Genomic DNA, 27,247 nt, shown 5'->3' with positions numbered 1-27,247 from the left:
ATAGTGCCTTTGCTGGGACGAGGTCAGAGGAGCTTGTGTTCTCCCCCTGGTGCCAGGCTTTGCCCTCCACAGCCAGCACCTCTGCTTAGCAACATCAGCAAATGAGAGACAGTGTGAATGGATGGCAAAACACCATGAGCTTGTTTTTCCTAGAAGGAATTGAGGCTCTTGTACAACGTGCCTGAAGAAAAGAGTCCGTGTTTGCCAATTCCCATGGCCCACAGGTACCTTTAAACTTTCCTGACATCAGTCTGGCCTTTTCACTTCACTCTGTGAGAAAAGAGGAAGAAACTGTCTGAAAAAAACATAGAATCTTCTGCCACTTTGCTACTGAGCCACACAGAAATTTGGCAAAGAGGTAATCTGGAAGAAAGATTTCACCAGTTCTCTAGAAAGCTAAATCCAACTTGCAGCTTCCAGTGCAGAAAATGAGACAGGGAGCTGTCGTGCTGAAAGATTCTGAACTTTCTCCTTATTTACCTTCACTTCCTCAGGGAACCAAGGCTGTCCATCCAGCCTGTGCATTCTTTCAGGGCTACCAGAACTGTGGACTTTTTTAAAAATCAGAGAGAAGATTTCAAAGCCTGGTTTATCCAAATTGCATGGGTACCATTCGATACTAGAAAAGACTGTTACATTTTAATTGTTCCTACAGTGGTTTTATCTCCCTTTTCAGTTTTCCTTTTCTTCTTCTGTTCAGTGCAATATTTGTTTGTGGTGCAATTGGCATTGTTATTGGCTATGGATTTTCCTGCAAGGCTCTGATGTGTCCTTGTGAGTTCAGTTTCTCTGTCCTCACTCAGGGGACTGTGCAGACTGCAGTGCACAAACCTATATAAGGACTCTTCATAATAGAATCCATGAAATTAAAGTGAATCTGTTAAAATAATGACTGCACACAGAAAAAAAAAAGTAAAATTTGGAACTTGATCTGAGAAGAAAAATTCCAAGTACAATTATTAAGTAAGGAAACCAAAATGATTGAGAGGATATTGGCATTTGCCATAGTGAGCTGCATTCCTGTATCATCTGATCTAATTTCAAAACCTTCTGGAAGTAATTAATAGCTTGGACTTTGGGAGAAAATGATCAATCTGCTAATGGCATCAAGTGACTTTACAATGGACAAGAAAATGTGTGTTATAGGAATTTCCATTTTATCCCAGCAGATGATCAGTTTATACCCTGGAGTAAGAGAGTTGATTACCCATATCATTATCTTTGTTTGCAAGACTTAAAAACATTATTAACGACCCCAAGATTAATCAGTGTCACTTCCTCCTCCCATCTCCCTCTCTGCCAGAGGAGCAGTCTGTTTTTTAGCCTTTGGATCTCTGCATGAATTCACCTAAACAGTCCACAAGAAGCACAATATTGATTGTGCTGTTAATACTTGCAGAATGAGCTGAGGTCTTTCTGTGGCACCTGAAAGACAAATCAGGTGATGAGAACATCTGCTTAGAGTAATCTTTCTCAGACAGCACTGTGTGATTTATTTGACTTTAGGAAAAGGATGTGTGTGACCCAAGACCAGTTCCCAGCAGTTGCACCATGTACCTGGAAGATTCCTGGCAGGAGTCATAACACACGGGGAAGGCATCGTGCTCTGTGGCACGTATTGTCCATCTCTGACTTTCTGGGGCAAACATTACTGTCACTGGAGTCAAGTGCTATTTATGGGCACTAGATGAAATACTATGCTAAAATAGTCAACTTCATCAGCTGTATTTTGCCAGTAGGGAAGTTGAGGGAGAACAAAGGACGTGCCCAGGGTCAGGCACTCAGCAGGCTGTCACTGGGAGAGCTTGGAATAATGCAGGTCTCCAGAGTCCCAGGTGGGAATCCCACTGTGCAGACTCTTCTCATTTCTTTGGGGGAGGGAGATGCTCAGTCATGTCTATAATGTTCAGACAAGGGGGATGGAGAGGTGAGCATGTGCAGGGAGGAGGACTAGAGAAAGGTGTGTTTACTTGAGGCTGGAATTTGCTGAAGTGAATAAAAGAAAGAAGCCCTTGCAGAAGGAGCCACAATGAGCAGCAGGCTGATAGATGATTTCTTTTCCCTAAATAAAAGGGCAAGTTTTGCCTGATGGCAATACAATCCAGATATTCTCATCTAGAGGCTCATGTGCTTTGTTTCCTGTGCTGCTAAGTAAGGGCAGATGGATCTTGGCCCTGTACTGACCTCCTGCCTGCAGCTGGGCTGTATGAAGCACCCAGGCCTGATGGAGGGTGCACAGGAAGGGGCAAGATGCTGTGCACCCAGACATTCCTGAGTCTTTCACCTTTTTGTGAGAGCAAGACATGAAATATTCTGGTGCTCTGATCACACCAACCCTCAGGGGACTGAGAAGCTACATTGCCTTAGCACCTTTCCAGCTGAATCTCCCTGATGCTGCACAAGGAAAAGGGTGGCACAGCACACCAGCTTTTCTGGGAGCTTGAAGGCTCAGTGTTGGGTTGGCTGCAGAGTTCAGTCTGACAGATTTTTGATCACTGAACCGAATGAGTGTTGGAAAGCAGCTCTCCAGAGCTTCCTCTTCTGAGCCTTCTTCTCTGATATCCAGGCAAAGCTTGTCACTGTGCTTCACCTGTCACATGCATTTGGAACTTATGTATTCTAAGGAATGGCTTCCACATTTGTATTGGACATTTCTGGTTGGAAATCTGCTGATTCATAGGATGAAAGGTTGAAATGATTGGATGTGTTGTGTTATCTGGCTTCTGGCAAAGCAGCAGCACCTGCCTCTGCTGAGACCACAGACCCATGAGGGGATGAAGCACTCACATTGCTGATAGCTGCCAGTATCTTTTCTAGAAAAGAGTGGCAGCATCTTCAGGTTTCAAGGCTGTCAGAAACTGGTTGTCTTTCATGAGTGCTTCGAAGAAAAGAAAGAACTCTTCTGAAAAACAGCATTAAAAATTAATATGCTTTCCCATCCCCCTTCCTAGGTGTCTCATACTCTGTTTCATGTTGCTGGAATTTCTTTTGAAGCAATTGTCATGTAAAGTTGTTTGAGAACATTGGTAATAAATTTTTTAGAGACCAAATTTCAAAAGGTTTAGTTTGTCATTCAGGAAGTTCTTATTTTGATAGCACTTCCTATTTGAAAAAATAATAACAAAAATCTGTGTCTCCCCCATTGCCTTATGCAGTGTTTGTGCAGCTAAAGGGGAAATTGAGTCCAAACTGTAGGGCTGCTTTGTAATTACATGTTCTGCAGATTACATACTAATTGCACTTGGCATTACTTGCTAACTGAAAGATCATGCTGTACCATGCCAATTGCAGTGGTTTTCCTCTTCTGCTAACACTATAAAGGAAGTGCACATTGAGCTGATGAATAATACCAGGACTGTTTTCCAAAGCTGAGGGAAAGGATCTGCCATGACTGTACTGTAGGATTTTTATTGCAAGGTTTTGGTTTTGATCTGTAATTCACAGAAACTCTTTGCCTGCCCCATCTCCTCTCTCTCTCCTGACCTGAAATCTGGCAGTGGTGCAGCTTTTCATGACCAGTTCAATATGGACTGCTGGTGGCTAACACTTTGAATTTCTTTGTTGTGGGTAACCTTGATGTCATGACATTCAGTTTCAGTGAAATGAACCACATCCCTCAGATTTAATTTGCAGGAGAAATTCTGTGAAATTCTTGTGTGACTCTTCTCCTTGGGAAATAGAATACAGACCAAGATTTTCTTGAACAAATTTGTCCTGATGCACGCTGCTGTCTGGTGTTGGTACATTCTTGATAACTTCACTTTGTTGTTTTTTCTCCTGAATAGTATCAGTGGAAGGCCTCATACCTGACAGGATCTATTTAGATGGTCTAAATTAAACTAATTTGCACCAACTGAAAATCTAGATCCAAATGGATGGTGTTTTATTTGGAAGAAAATGCATCTCTTCTTTCTATAAAAGAAAAACCACCAAAATAGCTGTTTTTCTTACTTTATTTTGGTCCACAGACAGAAGTACAGCAGCCCTGAGTCATCACCCATTGCCCTCAGGCTATTGTTCCTAGTTGACAGGTCAGCCAAAAGCAACTGAATTAAAAGCTCCAAAGAGGCTCTTAGAAACCATATTTATTGTTTTGGAAAAAAATTAGACGATGTTTTTTGTTGGCAATTGCCTGCCTTTCCAGTGTCATCTTTCATTTTTTATGTTTCCTTTGTTTCCAGTCTCTTACTCGCTACATCCTCTTGCCAGGCATGAGACAGTTTAACTCTCCCTCTCCTGCTCTCGCTAATTGCTGATTTGTGCTTTCAATTAAGTTCTACTTCCTTGTCTCAGTCCCTTTCTATCCAATTTCTTGTAACTAGTAACCTCTTTTAATGCTAATTCCATCTAAATCCTAATAAAAAAAAAGGGAGATTACACAGCCCATTTGGTTTTCTCCAAAGTCATGATTTATGTTTGATTCATGGAGAGATAGTTCATCTATTCATAAATGTGGTCCCACCAGCACAACTTGCAACTGTTCCATTGCTGTTTGTGTGGCTTTGGCCCAGTCAGCTCAGCCTGCATGCAGGGGTTTGTCTCACTTTACTGCTACTGCCTTACATGGATTCAGATCCAGATTTCATAACAGGCCCTCTTCTTTGTGTGAAATTGTCAGCATTTTCTTTCATTGATTCAAAAACTATAAATATCAACAAGTTAAGGAGGTACATCTATGTACCAAGACATTCTGTAAGTGTTCACTGAGCCAGCAACTCTAGCACAGGCTCACCATTTCCCAGGAAATGGGGGACCAGGGTAGCCTGGTTTGTGGGGGAAAAAATCCCAAAGGAATCAAGGCAATTATGAGTGAGACAATATCTGTTAAGATTGGAGCAGCAGCAACATGTGCTCCTCTGCTGGACATCAGAATGAGAAGCAGCACCTTCAGTTGTGGTGAATTACCTACTCACTGCTCCAGATCTGGGACTTCCTCTGGTTTCAGTGAGAGAAGAGCTTCCTCTCCAGGGACTGGAAAAATTTAAAAAAAAACCAAACCAAAACAAACCCCACAAAAACAAACGAACAAGAAAACCCCAAAAAAACCCCAAACAAACAAAAAAACAACAAAAACCAAACCGAAACCCAGACCAACACATGCTTGTTTTCCTGCCAGGAGGTGATTCTTCCAGATTGTGCTTCATAGCACTTCTTGCCCATTCAATATCTACTTCTGGCACTACCTGTTAGATGCACAGATGTAAATAAAGAGGGATTTTAACTGAAGTCAGATAGTGATCTTACTTGACTTTCTTCCTTTCTACATTCTCTAAACAAAAGCACAGATTTAGGTCAGCTGAAGTATTCACTAATTTGGTTGATTTTACTATTGGGGATTTTTTTGCTTGCTAAGGCACTTCTCTGCAAGCATTTTTCTTTTAAAATGAAAGGAAATAAAAATCAAGGTTGGTTTCAGGCTTTTATAAATGAAACAGTCTATTTATGATGACATTGCAATTAGCTTTTTTCTCGGTATTATCAATTAAAGTATATGTTTGGCTCTTTTTCTGTAGTTCTGGCTTTACTTTTCTGTTGATCCATCCATCTGTTTCTGTAGTTCATCTCAAAAGATGCTGTCTACTAAATATATTATATCCTTTTGCTTTCATTTTATTTTTAGTTATTAAAAATGCTAACAGTCTATTCTGTGGGGCCTAATCTTGTTAAAATCTGGCTTCAGAGGTCCCTAAGGTACATTGAGAGAAGCAAAAAAACCACCCAAACTTTTCATGTCTCTCACCTTGTGGATGTCCAGTGAAGGAAAACTGCCTCAGAAAGGAGGGTACTTTTGCTGTTAGGTGTTATCAGCTTCTTCCTTCCATGGCATCTCCAGTCCTCTGTCTCAGTGCTGGCACATCTGAGGTCAGCAGGTGTCACACACAAAGGAGCTGGGAGGGCTGGTGAAGGGAAAATCTTCCTTCTTTTTCCAGACCAGACCAGCCCAGTACAGGCAGCTTCAGTGCTTGCTTGCTCCATGTGATGTCCTACCAGTCTACTTCAGAAATTATAGAAGAAGACTTGATGTAGGCAGGAGAATTTCCATTTTAATAGCTGGCTGGGCAGCTCATCTGAAACTGCCAGCAGGGATAGATCCACATGGATACAGCCAATGCCTTTCCTGTGGGAGCTGTTACTTGAGGAAGTCTGTTTCTCACACCATGAGCAGGAACAGGGATTGAATCTATGGACTAGAGGCAGGTGAGTTATCTTGTGACCCTCAATTCATTCTGTTGACCTGGCAGGAATGAGCAGTATTGAATTACATAAAAAACACAGCTATCAGCAATACAAGGGATGATAAGGCAAAAGCAAAGAGAACATTGTATAAATGTAAAAAGCCTTTTAAAAAGCTCCTGCACAAGGTTATCCAGGCAGTGTACACTGCATTTGTAAGCTACTGTGTATTTAAAAAATTAATGAAAGATATAATTATAGCAGCATTAGCAATGATCATTTCTAAAATGACTCCATCATGAAACTGTAAGCATTTCAGAATTGATTTCCATGTTTCTAATAGGTTTCTGCAAATTAATGACATCCAGCCCTGGCAATAAAAGCCTTGCCTTGTTTCTCCAAAGAAAGGATTGGGAAGCATTTTCTGTTTTCTTAACAATGATTTCACTGTCAGCTATGCATAGAGCCAGTTGAGAAGATGCTGTCCTATTAGATAAGATTTCATGTAGAATTGTAACTCAGAGGGGTAGAACAAAATCTATGCAGTCTAAAGCCAGTAAATTACCATTCTATGTCTTAGGTTGGAGAACCTTTTTAAAATTGAGCTTAGTCAGAAAACCGACCCCATCTAAATGCCATCTGTGCTCTTGTATTTATTGCTTCTCAAGGACTTCCACATGAGACTGCTTATATGGAAGAATCAAAATATACCTTCTTTGTTGGCTTCTCAAAGCTGGACCTTGAAAATCCAGCTCTCTTGTTTTCTATGCTTGCAACAAGCAATTAAGAGCTTTCAGTTAGACCACGGTAGGCAAAGTTATTGAAGCAAAATTTATAGTACCCCATTTCCTTTCTCCCTGTATTATCTTGATAGTTTGCCTGTTTTATTAAAAAAAAAAAAAATCACCTCCCTTATTTAGTGACCAAAGTAAATGGGAAATGAAGGCACATGGGAATCAGATAAATTGAATGATCTTCAAAGAAATGTGAGGACTCACCAGTTGAGTAGGGAAAAATAAGGCCCCACCAATCTCTTTTTGCATCTCTTTCCTTGGAACTTGTTTCTTTGCACTTGATATAGAAACCAATATGGAGGAACTGAAGCATTGAGTGCCAAGCACTTATTGATAGCTGGACACTATGAGTTTTAAAATCTTGTAGCTCTTTACTGTCTGCCCAAGCTTCTATTGGACCTGGCCGCCTCAAAACAGATATGGTGGGAGAGGTCCTGTGCATGCACCTTGGCCAACTATGGAAAAACATCCAGTGATGTCATTCATTAAACTGAGGAAGTGGAGCTCAGCTGCAACACCTGGTTTTGCTCAGTTGGGGTTTGTGCCCTGCTATTGTTTGTTTAGCTCTTTTCAATCTTCACAATGAAGACTTTCATCCCTTTCCAAGGAAAGCTGCTTGATAGAACCTCAGAACACCAAAGATCACATAGCACTCTCCTCCATTCCTTGTATTTGCTAATAGAAACTGATAGAAGTTTCAAATGTGTAACAAATTCATCTTGAGCTGTCACACCACGTTCCTGGCATTGGCTAATGAAGCCATGCTGTAGGTGGCTTTGGCATTGGCGAGCAGGGGGGCAGGTGCTTGGTGGCTTCTCTGGTGCTCTTATCTCAGAAATCTCTTCCACAATGATTGATTAGCCTTAACCAAGAGCTTTTATTACCAAGGGGAGGGTGGAGTAGAGAATAGTTTCAGTTAGGAATCAGCTGACCCAGAACCATCGCTGCAGCACAGAGGAAAACCTCTCTCTGTTAACACTGCTCTAATTCCATTTAGTGTAGCATTGTTTCCATCTAAATTATAGCAATTATACACAAAGATCTTCTTCGAAATCATTTAATTAAAGAGTATCTGATGTTCTGTGCTTTTGGAATGCCAATATGTTGCTTTCCTCTTAGAAAACCTTGGGTTTTTTTATTAATTATCATGGAATAATTTCCATGTCAGAAGGAATTGTTTAAAAGCTTTTAAAAATGGATTTAAAAATCAAGTAATTCTGGTGTATTTTTGTAAACCACAAAGAAACCTTTTTCCCTCCTGATGGACAGTTAGCTAAGGGACAATCTGAGGAGCAAGATTTTCATTTTAGATGCATTGATTTGCAAAGTGTTGGATTTCTCCAGCCCTGTCTTCTTCTGGGTTTATGCCACTGTTTCTCTTTGGTCATGTTTCTTTTGCTGTGTTTTCCATGTAATAAGCACCAAATCATATACTGGTGTAAATCTGCTGGACTAAAAGATTTCTGCTTGCTGCATTGCTGTTTTGCAGGGACTGATGTTTTAGTCATGCAGCACAAACAAGGTTTGTGCTGAAAGCCCATGGGACATACCCAGTGCCAAGGAAAAGTGGGGAGGGGATCTGTGGTTAGAATTCCTATTGAGTACAGTTTGGAGGCCTTCTGCATCCTCCCACCATGCTCCTTCCCACTCCTCCCTTCTCCCTCCTGCTCCCAGTGCTCTGGCACCCCATACTGCTTTGGTTTCTGTGAGTTTATCTTGGTCCAGGGTGAGCCTTCTGTGCTGAGGAACAGGAATTGCAGCTTCTCCTGCAGCATGGCCTGCATGCCATGGTGTTTCCTATCATTGATACCCTGCAATTAGGACTACAGTAAGAATGGTTCTGGACAGCCAGCAACAATCAACCTAATAAATCCATTTTACCAGACGAGTCCTTCCTCACTTGCTCACTCCTAACCTGAGCCACTTGTTCATGACAGCACACAGGTTCTGCTTGTCAGCTCAGTGGAGCTCCTCTGTGAGGCAGAACTTAGATATAGACAGGTGTCCACAGCAAACCCACCACTCCATACCCTCAGATATTGCCCACCCACCATTGTCTCCCTGATCCCCATGAGCTGAGACAGGTCTCCAGGGGAGAGCATGATTGATTCCTGGGTGGTTGTTGTTTCATGGAGAACAGCAAAATGAAGAGCAATTTTGGTGCAGACTAGAGAAGGAGTGAGTGGAGAGCCAACAACTCAGTGTGATTATAGTGTAAACCAAGATCAACTAGAATAAATAATGGCAGCACACTGGGGGCACAGCAGGATCTGAATTACAGTCAGTGTGGGGAAGTCTTGTTTTCTGCTTCTCTTTTGATTTCATAGGAAAATTTGTAAATCTTGTCTTTCTTTGTTAGTCTGGAATAATTAGAACAAAACTTTTAATCACGTAAGCGGCTTGGGTAAAAATAGATTAGTGAAAGACTTGGAATAGTAAAAAAGTAACATTTACTGTCCTCTAAAGATTGCAATAAGGGTGATTAGACTTGGGTTCCATTTTGCTGGATGGGGAAGCCTGTGTAGGTCTCCCCCTGGTCAGGGGAAGACCTTCCTACACAGGCTGTGTATGAGTGTCAGGAAAAGGCCGAACACTCCTGGGATGTTGTAAGAACAGGAAAATATTGTTCATGACTGAATACCATTTTCTGGCATTAAGCTCCAGGTACAGGTTTCTGCAGCATGAGATGTTATTTGCTGAATGGAAGTATGAGTCTGGCTGACTCTTTCTTTTCTTTTGTCTCCCCTGCTCAGAGTTTTTGGGCACTTCAGCCTCCGTTCTGAGTGGCAGCTGGTCAAGGTGGATTACAAGTCTCTCTTCAGCCGCAGGTGTACCAAGGATGACTACCAGACCTGGCATCTGCACAATCAGGTATCCCCACTCTCCATTGGTGGGGTTCCTTTTCCCCTGCTCTGTGTTTCCAGGTGGGAATGCAGTTGTTCTTTACATCAAAGCATATGGATGTTTTTTTTTTTGCATCCTTTGAAGAATGTGCATGAATAAACATGGGGCCTGGTATCTATGGGCAAGCTCAAGAGATTACCTTCTATTTTTAGGAATATAATCCATTGCACCAGCTGGATCTTTTTGGCCTCAATGCTTAGGGCAGTGTAAAATGACACCTTATGATTGAATTGTAGATGACACTGAATTCTTTGTAGCTCTGTCACTGACTCATGAAAATAATTTTGTTTCGGTTTGCCTCTTATTTCCCCTACTCAAAAATGAAAATAAAAACATTTATTCATCCTGCAGGTCCTGCAGGTATCTGTAAAACTCTTGAATATCTGTAAAACCCTTGAATCTGAAAAGCTCTTGAATAAAAGACACCAGAGAAAACCCGATTATTTCTTTCTACTCAAGGATACATGCTTTGTTTTTCATACACTGGCTTATTTTCATGCTGGATATATTTAGGTCCTGAAGGAACTATAACTGAGAGGTCAATAACCTCTGCAAATTACTTATGGGTTACTGACTACCAGTATGATGTCCCACAGCCTGCAGGGTAGCATAACTAGAGCCAGAACCATTGGCACTGTGGCAGTCCTGAATGAAATCCATGAATGAGAAATGAACATTAATTTGGCAAGGATAAGATAATTGAAGTTGTAGAATTGAATAAATGAAAATAATTGAAATGAAAGAAAAGGGAAGACATATCTGTAACCACGCAGCAATCTTGGGAATCACTGTTAATAGGGAAGAGAAGCATTACAATTAGGTGTTGTCTTTTTTCTTACTTCTATGCAGACAAAATACTTCTGCAAAATAGAAAATTCTGTTTATAGCAACTCACCTAGATATCAAATGTTTGTTTTAGATTACCTACTCCCAGTAGTGTTCTTGAAAACCTTTGCATTCAAAAAGTCCAGTGAAACACACATCAAAATTGACTTTATCTGACATATGGAAAAAACCCTGGCCTACACCCCCATTGTCTTTTCAGGATAATTCGTAGGACTAGATATTGGTGGATGCCTTCTGGAAGGTGAGATAAGTGGGTGTGATGGCTTGGGCATCCAGGCATTTTGGGCACATTGTCATTGGCATCCCAACTCAATGCTGAGCACACTGTGCTCAGGAGTCCTCCCAAGGAGAGTTTTGATTTTGCAAAGAAACGAAAGAGAGCAGGACTGTAACTCCCCACCCTCCCAGAGATAAATGCTTGTTTTAATTGCCTTTTGTGTCTTTTGAAAAAGTGCTCCATCCAGTACAACTGTGTTTCTCCTCTTGTTCCTTGGCCAATGAAGGGGGAGCCTTGTGTCATGGGGGAGAGGAAGATTTATAAAAAGCGCAAGCCTGGAGCCCAGTGTTCCCTAGGTCGGGACTATTCTCAAACTGTGGTGTCTGAACCATGTGTCTGTGGCCAAGGAGACTTTGAGTGGTGAGTATGTGACTCTGGGGACTTGTGCAGGGGCTGTGTTTTTGTCCTGAAATACTACCCAGACAGAAAACCTTGCAGAAGAAGTGAGTCTCATGCAGCTTTATAGCTGTGATCATACCATATAGCAGAAATGTGACCCCCAAACCTGCTGAGTGAAGGAAGCTTCCCCTTCATCTGCAGGAAATATTTGTTCATTTCCATGAGAAATCCAAGCCTGGAATTCAAAAGCAAAATAATTGCAAGTACTGGTGGACGTTTTCTGTCTGTCATTCCCGAATAGTGACAGCCAGGACTTTTCTGGTCCAAAATATATTCATTTCAGAAGAGGGAGGGTATTTCTCTCCCAAGGTCATTGACTTCCTAGGGGGCAAGCCAGCAAAACATGCACATTTTAATCATTATTCTTTTGAATAGATGGGAACAGTTTATTGCTTCTTAACAATGTTTTATTGAGAAATTTCTGAAAGGGCTTCTGTGACATGACTGTACAGCCCACCCTTGTCAGATATAACTACTTGTTTTGCATAAATATTGGTGTTTCTAACTTAATGGGACCATAATTTTCAAATTGCTTTAAGGTCACTTTGAAAGCAGCTTAAAAATAAAGCAGGGGAGAAATGAGACACTGCTTGCTATTGCTTGACAATCAGAGATAGGAGATGGGAGAATGCATGTCAGGATCTCTGCCCGAGGAATTCCTACCTGGACCTGTGATAGGCAATATTTCTAAGATTTAAGTGTCTAAGATTTAAGTGTCAGTGTCTGTGATTGAGCTTAAATTATCAGAATGTCATTTAAAAGGAATTCAAAATATTCTGAAAGCTGATCAGCTGAGAAAACATTTTAATCTTTATAGTAGGTTATTCAGGATCAGTGTCTGACTGGTATTGGTGTTATTCCTGAACACTTCATCTACCTTCAAATACTTTCTGAAGAGGTGTGAGGCATGAGATCTGTATATTTATTTGGACTTAGGCTCAAAGTTCTCTTTTAGAGCATGGACATAGTGAAATGCAGCAAAATTAAGAAAAATATTGATCAGAGTATTTTCTTGAATATTGTAGTAGTTTGTCTTTAAGAGAGAGTTGGGGATATAGAACAGAGATTTTAATCTGATCTGGAGGCTTATTTAACTTGTTCCTAATTCAACATTACATCTGAGACTACATATCTTGACTCATGAGATCTTTCCCCTTCATTCTCATGATGGGAACTTGCAGGATGACCTGTCTTGCTTTGCAGTATCTGCCCTTGGAATTGGCATAGGCCTCTGGGGTGAATCCAGCACCAGTCTCCAGACATGCTAAAGAATTGGTTTGGGTTTGTTTTTTTTTTTTTCCCTTACACTGTATTTTCCTCACCCACTTTATATTTTAACAGGGAAGTTTGTCTTTTCCAAGATGTAAGTGAAAAACTGTAGTAGCTGAATTGGCCTTAAATGCTGCCTTGAAAAGGGTCTGCATCAGAATGCACCTTTTCAATCACGTGACAGATTTCTTGCAAGCATTCAGTATCATTTTTGATTAACTGTCCCCCTAATATGAGAGGGTATTGCTGTTAAACTTGTCAGTCCTGCAGAGGAAATGCAATTAGAGGACAACAAGCTGGCTTTTGTTTCAGACCCTGCACTGCCAACAGAATTGTTAACTAGCTTCCAGTTGCAAAATTGTTATAGCTGGTGATGGAGAATCAGAAGAAACTTTATGGTGAATTTTGATGCTACTCAGCAGGGCTGACTGGAAGAATGTATGAGACAGTCCATTTGAGGAAAATACTGGCAGTGCTGGAAGTGGGGCACTGAGCTTGATCATTTTAAAAGTGATTTTTCAAAGAAGAAGGGTGAACTTGTGCTCTGATTTGTGACTTGTAAAGGATGAAACACTTGCTTACTCAGTTGCAAGATGCAGGTTATTCCAGAATATATTCTAGATTCACCTGCCTTCCTTGGGATGTCAGTATGAGAAGGGGAGATGCTGACAGGTGCCTTTTCTCTGCTCACTAAAGGGTGGACAGGACAGGTGAAAGGACAGCTCCTACTTTCACTTGATGCTCTTTCATGAACAACTCATTCCCTTTCAAGGAAAAATGTCCACCGAGCCTCGTCAGCCTGGGCTCACAGTTGCCAGTTCTTGAAAGCACTGACTGCTCTGTCCCTTGGGTTGAACCAGGCAGGTGCTGTGGGTGTCAGGGAAAAGGGGAGGGCCAGCAGCCAGGACTGTGTGAGTACAGTGACCAGCAAGTCCTGCCAGATGGGCCCTCTGCTTCCTCAGAAAGGAGGTTTGGATGTGGTTCTGGGCTTGGAGCACTCTGTGCCACTTGCTGTGATGACCCCTGCCTTTGAGGGCTGTGGGGATAGGACAAACAACTGCAGGAGCCCTTCAGCACACGCTGTGGGGGCTGTGCTCCCTCTCGTTTGGTCACAGTGCCCTTGCCCCTGTCTGCCTCATGGCTGCAGTGCTGCTCTCTGCAGTTAGATAAAAGGCTGATCTAAAATTCAGGGGCATAAATCATGATTATGCCCCAGTTCAAAAAATCCATATGAGTCAGGATCGGGGGTGACTCCTGCCAACCCTTGCAGTCATTTCCAGAAGCAAATTCTGGCCTTTCTCTAACAGAGAGAATGGCAGAAGGATCTCATAAGTGGTATTAAAGTGCTCACTGAGCTTTCTTTGCCCTCCTCCTGCTTCTTTATTTACTCTGTCAAGATAGCTTTCCTGAGAAAGACAGCACAGCAGCTGGACTTGATTATTTTCTTAACTTATGCAAACCCTGGGGCTTATGAGAGGGAAGGTGGGCAGCATGTGAGGTTTTAATATACATTTACCAGAAGTTAATGAACAAGCACAGAACCTTGAGGGCACACAGCAATGTTGTCTTTAATTTTATTAAATATTTATGCAGCTCTTTTCTTCTTTGGGGCAAAGTACAGCTCCTCCTGAATATTTTTAATTACAAAGTCCCTGCCAGGCATTTTTGACTGTGCAGGTCGGACCCACTGAGAATGATTAAATTGAATGTTGAGAGAAAGAGCATTAGGGAATCTCCAAACCATTTAAAGTAGCTCACAGAATTTTTGCTCTCCAAAAAAAAAAAGAACAGTAGCAGCCTGGGCCATTGGGGACATAGCACAATTTTGTCTCACCAAAGCTCTTCCTAGAGACTTTCTGTTGGCAGTTCAGGCTCTGAACAGGGGAAGGATAAAACTCAGAGTATCCTAAAGGGCACAGAATGCTTTCAAGACAGTGGCTTCTGTAGTGTCTGTGTTTTCACAGAGGTTTAGCATGTTGGCATTTGTTAACTTGCTGCAGGCAAAAATCCAGAATCTCTTTTTATTATTTGTCCTTTGATTCCAGCCTGTCAATAAAGGCTACACATAGAAACATGATCCAGACCCTATTAAAACTTATGGAAAGCTTTGGATTAATCCTATTTCTTCATCATTGTCTTGGCACACAAAGGCAGCTGTAAAAAGAAGTTTTGGTTGTGGTTGTGTACAGTTCCATTCTTAGGTGGTCCAAGGAAGAATCAATACCCTGGATTGCCTTCCCTGTGGGACACAATACCATGTAATCCTTAGACTACAAAGCTGGTTGTGTTTTAGTTTAGTGTTGGAAAAACATCAGCTGTTTTTTTTTTCTCTCTGGCGAGTCCCAGCTTAGCCAGGGAGTCCATTAACATACATAAATATACATTCTGTGGCTAGTTGCTCAGGAAGTGCTCCCAGTGTTTTATATTCCTAGCCACTGTTGTGAAAAGTGACATTAGATATTAGAATTAGCCTGGTTCATTCTAAAAGCAAAGGCTGCAAAAAAACAAACAAACCAAAAGAACCCAAAAAGTGACATTTAAGTCAGAGGCTACAGATGGATTAATGACTTCTCTCCACAGTGACTATGGATATGAGAGGCACAGCAACAACCAGTGCATCCCAGCCTTCTGGTTCAGCCCATCCTCCTTGTCCAAGGATTGCAACGTTGGTCAGAACTACTGGAACAGCACTGGGTAAGTGCATCTTGCAATCTGTCTGGTTTTGGGGACTGCACTAGACAAGAGAACCTGGACAGTTCTTTTTTTCTCTGCATCCCATTATGCTCTTTTTCAGTCTTATCCATGAGGTGATGTTTGCAACAGCATCTGTATGGAAAATTGCCTTGTTCCTCAGAGAGAGGGAGAAGCACGTTAACATAAGTGACACATAGATATTGCATTGCTATCAAGTGATGTGTGATCCCTGGAGCCTAGACTTGGAGCTCCCCTTTGTTGCAAAATTAAAACACAAATCAAAAAGGTCTGCCTGAGAGACAGCTGAACATTTAAAAGGACAGGTTTGAGGTATTTCACATTGTATTTTACTGAACCTCTTACTATCTCACAGCTTCTATTTATATCAGCTTCTAGGAAGGCTCAAATGAGCAACTTTTAGTCTCTTTTATGTTTTCTTCCTCTGCCATTTTCACTTTGTACATTCAATGCCTTGCATTTCAGACAAGCTTCATGTGCTGGTTTCTCCCGGTCTAACCCAGAACAGATGGGAAGTGTTGGTTTATTATGGCAGCATCACTTTGCAAATGTTCTACTATCATGCAGGAAATGCTGTAAGACTTGAGTTTTGCTGTTTAGCCAACATCTTCCAAGAAGAGCCAAGAGAAAAACCCATGCCTCAAATAATTTTAAAACTGAACTGGGCAAAGCCCTTGACATATTTTTTCAAGTGCCCTCTAGCCCAGCAGAGGCAGACAAGACCTAATAAATGGTATAATTAAAAAGCTGGGATGCAGGATGCAATCCTGCAGGCTTTGGGTTGGAGGAATTCTCTGCCTTTTAGTAAGGCAGGGTAATTCACTTCCACAATGGGTCTCTTCTCAGTGATGCTGCTGAGAATCCCTGGGGAAGGTTCAATTGTGATTGGTTTGGCTTTCTCCTACTTAATAAAGAATTAGGTTTCTTTGAGTCTTCCTTTCAGTGAGGGGATCGTGCAGGGAGTTAACCTTTGAAAAAACACATGCATTAATGTGGAGGGGCAAAACAAAAACAGAACAAAGGAACTTTTCACCCACTGTCTGAGCCCAATGTCCTTTGTTCCTGTTCCCCAGGTACCGCAGGATTGTGTCTAACAACTGCACAGATGGCTTGAGAGAAAAGTACATGGCCAAGATGGAGAAATGCCCTGGAAAAGCACCTCGGGGATTGCACATCCTCACCTCTGATGGGAAGCTGATCATGGAGCAGGGGCACAACGCCACCTTCATCATCCTCATGGAAGAGGTGTGTTAGTGGTCTCAGTAAACCTTTCTCTGTGTGGCAGGACTGGCATTCTTTTCCTTTGTTTTTCAGGCTGCTGAGAGGAAAATAGTAATTAAGGGGGAATCATGAAATGCTGAATGGTCCTGAGATTTACGAGACTTAAAGAATTTAAGAGAATTGAAGGCTGTGGTGACACATACAAGCAGGTCATATTGGGTCACACCAAAGGTGTTTGCTTATCTTGTCTATCAGTGATGATAATGCTGAAGAAAGATAGATGTGGTCAAATATTTATTTCCCCTCTCACTTCTTGCTGCTTCCAGTAAACTGCAGCTTATGGAGTTTATGAGGCAGAAGTGGTGTTTCTGTGATCCACAATTCTGTATCTGGGATGCGAAGCTTTAACTTCAGCTTCTGGGAAAGGTTAAGAACAGTGGGGAACATGTTCACACTCACGGGGAGCAATGAGGGACATTGTTATTTTGCAATAGGAATTAACTCTCCTCAAAGCAACTCTAGCCCTAGCCCTTATCTATTGTAGTTATCTATTGGTACAGTTCCCTCTGTAGCCAACAGTAGCACAAGTGACTCCAGGCCATGCTGCTGCCAAAAGCATCAAAATGTTGAGGCTCTTCTGGCCAAAGACTGAGGTAGTGTTGGAGGAGCACAGCTTGTTTTTGTCACATTTTCTGTCCTGTGTATGTTATTTTGGAGCAGTACCTGGAGACAGCTGAGACAGACCACCCACACACAGACACATTCTCACACTAAATTAAATTCTTATATAGTAGCTAAGTATTTCAGTGGGACAACACTAATCTGACAGGGCCTCTTTACTACTTCCTCAGAGGTTCATGCATGCGCTGCTTTTATACAAGGGGGATTTCTTGTCTACTTACTGCTTCTTTTCTATTCTGCAGACTTGACATGGTTAGACAATTTGTGTAGACACTATGAGTGGGAGTTCAGAAAAGAATGGATATAATCTAAAAATTAGGAATCAACTAGTAATTTATTAAGGAACTGAAGTGGAACTGCTGCGTATGAAGAATGATAAACAGATGGGGAATAAGGCAGCAGTCAAGGTAGCTGAAGAGTGGAATCTTTGAAAGGATTTAGAGATTGAAGAGGTAGCTGAATAAATATGTGAGGGCGTTCACTCTTATGTCTGTTGTTGAGAAATAATGGTAGTTAGAAAAACATTTCATTGAAACAACTTTTTTTTTTTTTTTTCTAAGGGAAGAGACTCTTTGGAATATGTCTCTGTAGGTGAACTGTTTATTCCACAGAAAGTTGTGTGTTGAGTTCGTTTCTTAAAATAATAGAATTTCAAGAAGAAAAGAAAAGGAACACTGAGATTTTGGACAAAGCTATTCCAGTCTTTTAGTGTGAACCTGAGAAGAATTGTGACCAAGGATTTCCTTACGACTTGGAAGAAATAATTTCTGTAGAGGTCTTAATTATTACTTACCTTGCTGCCATACAGATTAATTCCTGGCTTCCTCCACCTTTTCTGGTCAGTCTCTTTACTGGTGGTAGTTTAGCACCTAAGTTTACACTTCCTTTCTGAGCCAAAGAGCAGCCTGAGCAGCCCTCCTGTGGATACATCTGTGTGGTGTCCATTCAGCTGTGTCAGACTCACCCTGATGAGCCAGCAGCTCTTTCCTGCCTTCTAGTGCACACCCTCAATATATGGAGGTGACTGATCTTTAGGTGTTCAGTGGTAAATGAAGACTTCATAATAATTAATCAAAACCTGAATTTCTCAGGATTTATAGAATTAACTTTAGTAAGATTCTTTCCAATGGTATTCAGAATACATGTGTGGCAATGACTACAGACAAATAAATGCAGAATGACTGATGGTTTTTCTGTGTTTTCAGGAATATGGGGCTGGACTGAGATTTGGACTGTATACATGCAAGGGAACATGAGGAGATAAGAACCTTTTTAGACTTTTTTTAAAATCTGAGTTTGATTTTGATCACAAAGAAATACTAGACTGCCAAATAGCTGTTGTGGAGTTGTGTTCTTGACCACGTCTGTTCACTGATTTCCATACTCAGAGCCAATCTTGGTGACAGCCCATACCTTGTTCCCTTTCCATTATTTATGGGGCTTAAAGCAACAAAACACGCCTCTTGAATATAAATGGATAGCAATGATTTCTTTTTCCTTTTGAAATTTCCTTTCCTTCATTTCCGTTCTATTTCCATTTATATTTATAAACTCCAGGATATCTGACATCTCTGTGTGGGACTAGCATGTTTGGTTTAGTTTTTTATTTACTGGATACAGAGGTATGGAAAGGAGAAAAAAAACATGATTAGTGTGATGGGCAGCCTTTACATTGAAGACCCAGCTCATAATTGGGTGAAAAGATCATCTGCCACTGTTTAGTTATGAAAAATCTGTTCCTGCTTCTCTGAGTGAAACGGTCTCATTTCAGACAGAGTCATATTGGAGAGGCAAGAAAGAAATAGGAAAGAAAATTGTCAGGCAAGGGGGATGAGCTGCCATGGTTGGTGCAAGAGATTTCAGCCTGAGGTCATCAGTGATGAATCCAGCCCAGATCAAATTTTTATCCTCAGTTCAGTATCTTCCATATGAGATGGACTTGGGGTCTTAGTGCATTCCCTTGAGAAGTGGTTTTGAAAGGTTTAACAAGCCGTGGGAGCCTTTCTATCAAATAACTGAATATCTCAAGAGTGTAATTTTGCTCCTGCTAGAGACTTTTTTAGAGTGACTTTAAAAACTCTCTGTCTAAAGCATGTTATTGACTACTCAATATAATAGATATGTTTTAATGTCACCACGATTTTAGTCCTTTCTGATTGCTCTTTGGTTTATACTGAAGTTTTAATGTCCAAGTGGGGCAGAGGTGAAAACAGTGCCCCAATCAAGTCAATAGCCAAAACTCCCCTGGCTCCCTGGAATGGGAATGATGGAGCAAAGAGGAAGAGAGAGCTAACATATATAATCAAATACCCATATTTCAAAAACTACATGCAATAATCCTGATTATATGAGTGTCTGAAGACCCCAGCTATATACTCAAAGTAAATTTACATCTGAAAAATACCCTTCCTGCGCTCTGATTCTTCATGCAGGTATAGTCTATGAGGAGGATAAATTCAGTGGAGGCTGCTAAGGTCTTGATTTTCTACACATGGGACCTGCTTCATTGTGTATGTTCTCCCTGTGCATTTACAGCTATAATGGGGTTTATGAGACAACTGTAAAATATTTCTGAATTTCCCATTAAAAAAGGTAACTTTATGAGCAGAGATTTTAATGTTCATTTTTAAACTTTCAGATCACGTCCTCAATATATGTAGGGATTGACTTCAGCCCTTCAGGGCTAGGAATATCTCCAAAATGTAGTGGTATCTTCTTCACCCCCAGTGAATACAGTGCAGATCTTTGATGGAAGGAAATTACTTGGCACAACACATCTTATATATATGCAGAAAGCTAAAACTACAGAGATTTAATCTGAGTTGTAGTTTTATTTCAGTTTAGTGAAATCACTGCAGTGGGCTTTAGCTTTGTTGAAATTAGCCTTTTTTTTTGTTACATTAGTCAGCTGGGGGCAAGTATAAAGTAAGGCTCCGAGAAACCGAAATAACAGACACTTCTACAGTTCAACTGCAGTGATTTAAAGCATGATTTAAACTAAAATAGTGCAACTTCTGTCCCCAGACAATACCTGTGGTACTGGAATTTCTTGTCTGTTTTTCCCTCCTTCATTTAATAACTGTCATTGACAGTAGTCCTAGAAGAGATTTTCTCATCATCTGCTTCATTCTCCTGTGTATCCAGGCCCTGTCTCTGTGTTGACTGACATTAGACAAAAAAAATCTGTCAGTCCTCAACGTGGGACTCAACCTGTATAAATTCAGCCATCCTGAAGCCTCATGTCTAGCTGAAACTGGTCTTCTAAACTCTGTATAATCAGGGGAGGATATTTGCAAGAGATGATTCGTGTCACCTGTTTTAGCTACTTTAGGATGAGGTGTTGGTCTTTTGCTGTCTGTGTGTGGCCACCTTGGGGAATGACAGAACAAAGTTCGGCAATTTTTGAAAAGTTACTGCTTTGTATCCATTCTAGTGGGATGGAGGGTAATATAAATCCTTTTATATCAGTCCAGTTTCCTACTCTAGCCTTCTCTGTTGCAGGGTGATCTCCAAAGGACAAACATCCAGCTTGATTTTGGAGATGGTATTGCAGTGTCCTATGCCAATTTCAGCCCTGTGGAGGACGGCATCCGGCACGTGTATAAGAGTGCTGGAATTTTCCAGGTGACGGCGTTTGCAGAGAACAGCCTGGGCTCAGACACTGCTGTCCTGTTCCTGCACGTGGTCTGTGAGTACTTCCACCTGCCAGATTCCTTGGGCCAAATCTGACCTCACTCCAAGTCCCTGCAGCTTCAGTGGGGCCCAAGAATGGATGCAAACCCACAGACATGTGCAGCTCGTGCTCTTCCAAAGGCTTGGGCTTCTAGGCACTCCTCTAACTTGTTAAATAGCTTTCATTGAATGAAGGGAAAGGGAAGGATTTTTTTAAAACTAGTATATTTGCAGTTCTGAGAGTTATGGAGAAAAGTTTGAAAATGTCTATTGGGTTTTCTGAAAGGCTCAGAGACCAAGCAGTATATGAAACAAAGTCTAGATATCTATTTTCAATATATGTCTCATTCCAAGAGGATTAGATTAAACTACTAAATTTTGAGTCACTTATTCAGAATTTCAGCATTTACAGTGCTAATTTAATGAAATGGAAGCATTATGCTGAGCGTGCTTCCTGAGATATGAATGTACTGAGGGCTAATGTGCTGCTTTTCACATTTCATGTGTTTGACGTGCATCCCCGATGTTTCTGTCCTGTTTGGTAGATCAATGCAATTTCTCTCCAGCTGACACATGAGAAAACTCAAATACAGAGCTCTGAGTTAACTTCCCAAAGCCACAGGAGAGAGCAGAGAGTGTGGAATGTAGGATGAGACAAAAAAGAGCCCAGTTCTTTGATCTTCTCTTAGACTATTAAATCTTCTCTGTTCAGCTGCACCCCATCAATTTTGCCCCTAATGGTGATCACAGCCTCGTCTGCCTTCCCTCTTTACCTGTCAGAATGTCTTACATCCTTCCTTTTTCTTGAGCTTTTCTGCTGAAAGGAAGCACATTAGAAATTTACAAAACTCAAGAACTTTTTCTCCATTTTAATTTCCAGCTCCCTGTATGAAGGAATAAATGTTCCTTGAAGCTTTTATTATGCTCATAATTCCCTCAAAGTCAATCATGGCTGCACTTAACAACCTGTTATTAGAGCATTAACTGTTTTTTCCTTCACCTTGGGCCATTAGCTGACAAAAGTGATGGTTACCTGGTAATAACAATCAGATTTGTATGGATTATCTGATTTTTCTCAAAGGAACTACTTTTTCATGGTGAGGATTTTAAAGCACAATGCAACAAGGGACAGTTCCTTGGCATGCTTTTGCTGCTCCACCCTTTTTTACATCAACCTTTCAGATCTCTCCTTTGACTTTTATAGCATTCTTAGGTAGAGATTATTATCATTATCTCTGGGGAAATATTTTGCAAGGACTTACATTCATGCTAATGCTGAAATAAGATGACACCTCAGTACTAAACTTTTAATATATTTGGAAGTACTGGTCAATATAGGAGGTTTGACCTTGAAGTTCAAATGTACAGACAAATATGCTTGAGAATCATTCTTACTATGAAATAACTCTGGTACTGAGATCCTGTGCTAAAAAAAGAGAGAGGAAAAGGCTCCTTGGCCTTAAGCACCATTAATTTTCTACCCTGCAGCTTTATTAGCAGCCAGTTAACTTTTCAGCTTTCTGGAATCTGCTGACAAGCAGCTTAACTAGAAATTTAAAGGAAGCAAAGATATTAGTGCTTTTCTTCTTACATGCACCATCACAAAATATTTAGGGGAACCTGCTGTTCTTGCAAACCCAGGGTACTTCCTACAGTCAGAGTTCGGGAGTGACTTGCTGGTAGAGATCTCTTGGGAAAGGGGGGGGAAAAAAAGATCAAATTTTAAGGTGCCAAAAGCAAGAATAGGGTCCTTTTGTGCTTGGAGCTCTATGTTCCAGTGGTAGAAGAACAGCTCTTGCTTTCCACAATCTTTGTCATTCAAATAGATGGGGAATTGATTAATGTCCCCATTTTGTGCTGAGAGGTAACACAAGAGGATTGTCTCAGTTAAAATCACCAAATTTCCTGCTTCCCAGAATTAATGTCTAACAAAAAAGGAAAAGATTATGACTTTTCTTACTTTGTCCTTTCCATCTCACAGGGATAGTCTGTCAGTTTGCTGTGTTTTAAAGGTACTGCCCAGAAAGTAACACTGTCTGATGGGCAGCACTTATCAGCTGAAATTCAGTACCAGCAAAACCAAGAGATAAACAAGAAGAAAAGCAATGAAGATAGTAGAAGCTTTAAACAAACTACCAAACAAAACCTCCAGTATTTTTTACACATGTTGTTTTTTCTAGAGAGGATCTGCCTTCTGAATTCAGGGCTTCGTGCCCTGGATTTATTCTGGACATTTGCATTTATTACATACAACTTTGCATTGGTACTTTGTTATTTTTTAAGTCTTTCAGAATCAAGTGCTTCTGACAGTTACATGCTTTGTTATGCCAATGCACCCATCTTTCAAGTGGTTCCTGATGTTTTTCTTTCAGTTTCAGGGGCAACTGACTCCCCAAAGACTTCCTAAGGTCAGGCCTAGTTCAAAAAGATACCAAGGATTTCCAAAATCATGAGTTTTTATTTTAGAGACCTTTTAAAAAACTGTTTGGGGTATTTAATCAAGTCATAAATGACTCTTATATAACCAGATTTAAGCCATCTTGGCTAAAATGATTTTCCCACAAATCTTAGTAGCTCAGTGGCTATATTTTCAAGAAAAACCTTCTTTTTCATTTTGTCCTATCCCTTTCTTGTGTCCTATCCCCTTCTTGTGTCCTATCCTTATGGCTTTCAATAGCAATTTCACTACATAATGCAAAGACAGTTCATTGTTTTTCTTCAAAATGCATTTAAAAAGCTCTCCTAAACACAGTGCTTCCCCTCTCTGAAAATTAGCACTATGGAAAATGTGCATAATAGGAGGGGGAAAAGTGTTTTTAAATCTGACTATCTTTTTCTGTTTTTCATTGACTGCTGAAATTCTCTTTTATTTCTAAAATATAGACTGTCACTAGACTGTCACTGCTGACATAGGACTTTTGATTATTTAAAGGAAAAATCCTTGCTGTTCACAACTGTGCAGGGAGGATTTAACTCAAAGCCTTTAATAATGAACTCTCTTCCCACAGGTCCAGTGGAGCACGTCCATCTGAGTGTTCCCTTTGTTGCCATCAGAAATAAGGATGTCAACATTACTGCAGTAGTTTGGCCCAGCCAGGCAGGCACACTTACCTACTTCTGGTGGTTTGGCAACAGCACCAAGGTAAAGATAACTTTTGGTTCATTTTCTCTTCCTAAGCTTGTCACAAGAGCCAGGGAACTCTCTCAGCCATAATAAAAACTTGTTTTGTGTTTTAGTTTTTAACTTGGCTGAAGAGGGTTGTCATTATCTGAACTTCAACCTTTGTGAATTTGTTTCCTTCTGTGTTGTGTTGTTCTTAGGAGCCATTACTTTCTCCATCTGGTTGTTATCAGCCCTACTGAGATTTGAAGACCACTGTTATTACCAGCGTTCACTTGCAACTTAACTGAACTATATGTGGAATAATTCTGGCTTTCAACACAGTGTTTAAAAACTGCTGGTGTTCACATAACCAGGGGGTTTCCATTATGTGCCAGTGTGCAGTTCATAATGCTGGATTCCAACACAGTACTTTAAAGCTCTTGGTGTTCAGATAAACAGCTGTATCTAGAATTTCAAGCTGAAGAGTCTGGCTATGTTAGAGAGGGGGATGAGATGTCTTTGTAGTGAATTTTCAAATTATGTGTAATGTCACTGTATGTATTATAAAGAGCTTTTTTAGCAATAGTTAAAATAAGTGAAAATACAAGTTAGCGTCATGCTTTCAGATGGAGAGAGCAGAATTGCCTATTAACTACAGTTTTTATTGTGGACTTTAGGAGTGAGACAGGCACTGTTCTCCATTCTTACAGTTGTGAAATGTGCAGCTGTTAATTTCACAGTGTAGTTTCTGCTGTTATTTACAAAAGCAGTTTAAGTCATGTGGCTGTCTACATTTGCAATTGAAGCTGTTCACTGAGGTGAGATTGCAGCAGAAAGAAACAGGGATTTTACATGAAATATGGAACTTGAGATAAAAAATAGGCACACAAGTATTTTGTTTTCTCTTTGCAAAGCTGCTTAGTTTTAACCTCTTACCCTAGCTACCAACAGTATCATAGAGACGAAATAAAAACAGTAAGTGCTGCTTCTACTGGGATTCTACATCCAGTTAGGAAGCTCACTGTAAGAACTCGCTGATTTTTGTGGAAGCACAGTTGAGGCAGTGGAAAAACTCAGGAGAAAAAGCCCTTTACTCTAACTTGGCAAGTTGCTGTGCCCTAGCTGAACTATGGCAACCACCCACATATGCACATCCAGTCCATTGCAAGTACCAGGTAATTCCACATAATTTTAACTGCATTGAAATACAGGGATGCAAAATCCCGTTACATTTAATATTTTTGGCTCAGTGCTCACACATGGAGAACCATTAAAGTTCATCAGAGATAATTAAAGTACTGGTAACTTGATCATCTGCTTAAGCCCTCTAGCATAGAGTTTTCCTGCCATTGTTTTTGTCCTTACTATAGAAGTTGATTGTGAACAGGGCCTTAAAAAGATTTTTTGAAATAGAAAGTGATCTAGAAAAGGTAATGCAAAGCAGTGGTGTTTGCTGAAAATTTCCATGCAGTTCTCACAGTGCTTGCTCCTGGGATGGAAATATGAACTGTTTCATTGTCTAGTTTAAATTTCAGACCCATAGGCAGCAGAGTGCAAGCAAATGTGGATGTGTTTGGGATGGGTACTTTGGACATAGTTGAACATGGAGCTGATCCTTTGACACCTTGGCATGATTGTACTCATTGCTGAAATGTGGAAGAGTAAATGTGGTGCCACTTACCTGTGTCTGAATCTCAGACCCAGAGCACTCTTCAGTCTTTGCAAAGCATTATCTCCAGCTACCTCATGGAATGTACTGCAACTCTGACAGAACTATGGCAATAACTGTATCAGCCACCTTTTTTCAGAAGAGCAGTCTGTATCACATCAAAATTCCTCCTGGGATGTTTAATGCACATGTCAGATCCTTCTCTGTGCCCACTCATGAGTAAACTATGGTGTTCTGAATAGAGGTCAAAGATGGGGACTCTGAATTAAAGCATGAGATGTGTAATACTGTGACTGGTATTATTAGATTATATGTTTTAGATCCATGCTGAGGCATTGCAACTTCTTTTCCTGTTCAGCCTGTAGCCATCCCAGGCAGAACCAGATGTGTCTCCTGTCACTGTGCAGTCTCACTCTCTGTGCTGCTGCACAGGACAATATTGTCCTAGACACAAATGACCTGGCTGAGACTCCTCTACTGCTCTCCCCACCCTGCTGAAACTCCTGTACTAAATTTCTACTGTACTGATTTTTGCAGTATGCCCAAAGGCCAATTTTCCTGGATTAACACAGGTCCAGTTTAATAGATGTATCCAGCTGTCTAATAGGTTTGAGCAAATGAACCTTAAACTACTTGATTTAATTTAGAGTCAGTTTCCAGGTCTTGGTTCTTGAATTAAAATTAAGGAGTTGGCTGAATGTAAAAACTCCATGATGGAGGTGAAATCATCCATGATAATGGAATGTCCAGCATACACATATACAAAAAGAAAAAAAAAAAAAAAGTAATTTTAAAGGCCAGACTGCATCCTCTTATCTGCCTTTGCACAGAACCACAACCTGTAACCTCCAGGAGGATTGCTGATATCCCTGCAGTTTGATAGAGGCCCATTCAGCTTCTCCAGGGTCTGTGTATATCTCAGTAAATGTTAGCTAGGCCTCCAGGGCTGGCACGAGCTGGTGCCCTTGGACTGTGTGTGCCATGTGATAAGACTTTTTGTTTTTTACTGCTTTTTCAGCTCATGGATGAGAGGGTCTAAGGAAGGTGGTGTTCTAGAGAGAGAGAAATGTGTTTGCCAGTCTGCCCTGTGCAGCTGGAAATTTTGATTTGGCTATGAAAATGAAACTTGTGACCACTGTTGTGAAGTGCAGTCAGGCTGGCAGCATGATGAGATAAAGTGTGAGAGCTGGAAGGTGAAATTTGGAAGTTTTATTTAAAAACCGACTGGAAGTGTAGTGAAGGGACAACAGCAATAGTACAATGGCTTTATCTGTTCTCTTAGACCTCTGTGTGCTTTTGCAAGGGAGATTAGTATCACTGTATCCATTTTTGTAGTTCCTCTAAATAAGGAGTTATTTCTGTAGACCAGCTGTCAGATCAGTGGCACTGTGAAGGCTGGACCTTTGATTTTCACTTGTGGTGGGTTGACCCTGTTTAGACACCAGCTGCCCACTAAAGCCACTCTATCACTCCCCTCCTCACATGGGCAGGATACATAAAATATAACAAAATCAGGTTACAATAAT

At 40.8% G+C, this 27,247-nt stretch overlaps 1 protein-coding gene across 1 annotated transcript in view; it reads left to right on the top strand.

Moving 5' to 3' along the window:
* SORCS3 (sortilin related VPS10 domain containing receptor 3) overlaps positions 1-27,247 on the top strand; it is a 266,927-nt gene that overhangs the window by 220,622 nt on the left and 19,058 nt on the right. Inside the window, exons 15-20 of the mRNA XM_054637549.2 lie at positions 9,722-9,839; positions 11,222-11,355; positions 15,244-15,357; positions 16,449-16,620; positions 20,779-20,965; positions 23,958-24,091. Of these exons, the coding sequence (XP_054493524.2) occupies positions 9,722-9,839; positions 11,222-11,355; positions 15,244-15,357; positions 16,449-16,620; positions 20,779-20,965; positions 23,958-24,091 (859 nt within the window). The remainder of the gene's footprint in view (positions 1-9,721; positions 9,840-11,221; positions 11,356-15,243; positions 15,358-16,448; positions 16,621-20,778; positions 20,966-23,957; positions 24,092-27,247) is intronic.

This window comes from Agelaius phoeniceus, chromosome 9, assembly GCF_051311805.1.
Source record: "Agelaius phoeniceus isolate bAgePho1 chromosome 9, bAgePho1.hap1, whole genome shotgun sequence".
Taxonomy (NCBI): Eukaryota; Metazoa; Chordata; class Aves; order Passeriformes; family Icteridae; genus Agelaius; species Agelaius phoeniceus.
Note: the sequence above shows the minus strand (reverse complement) of the source record. Positions and strands in the feature narration are given on the sequence as shown.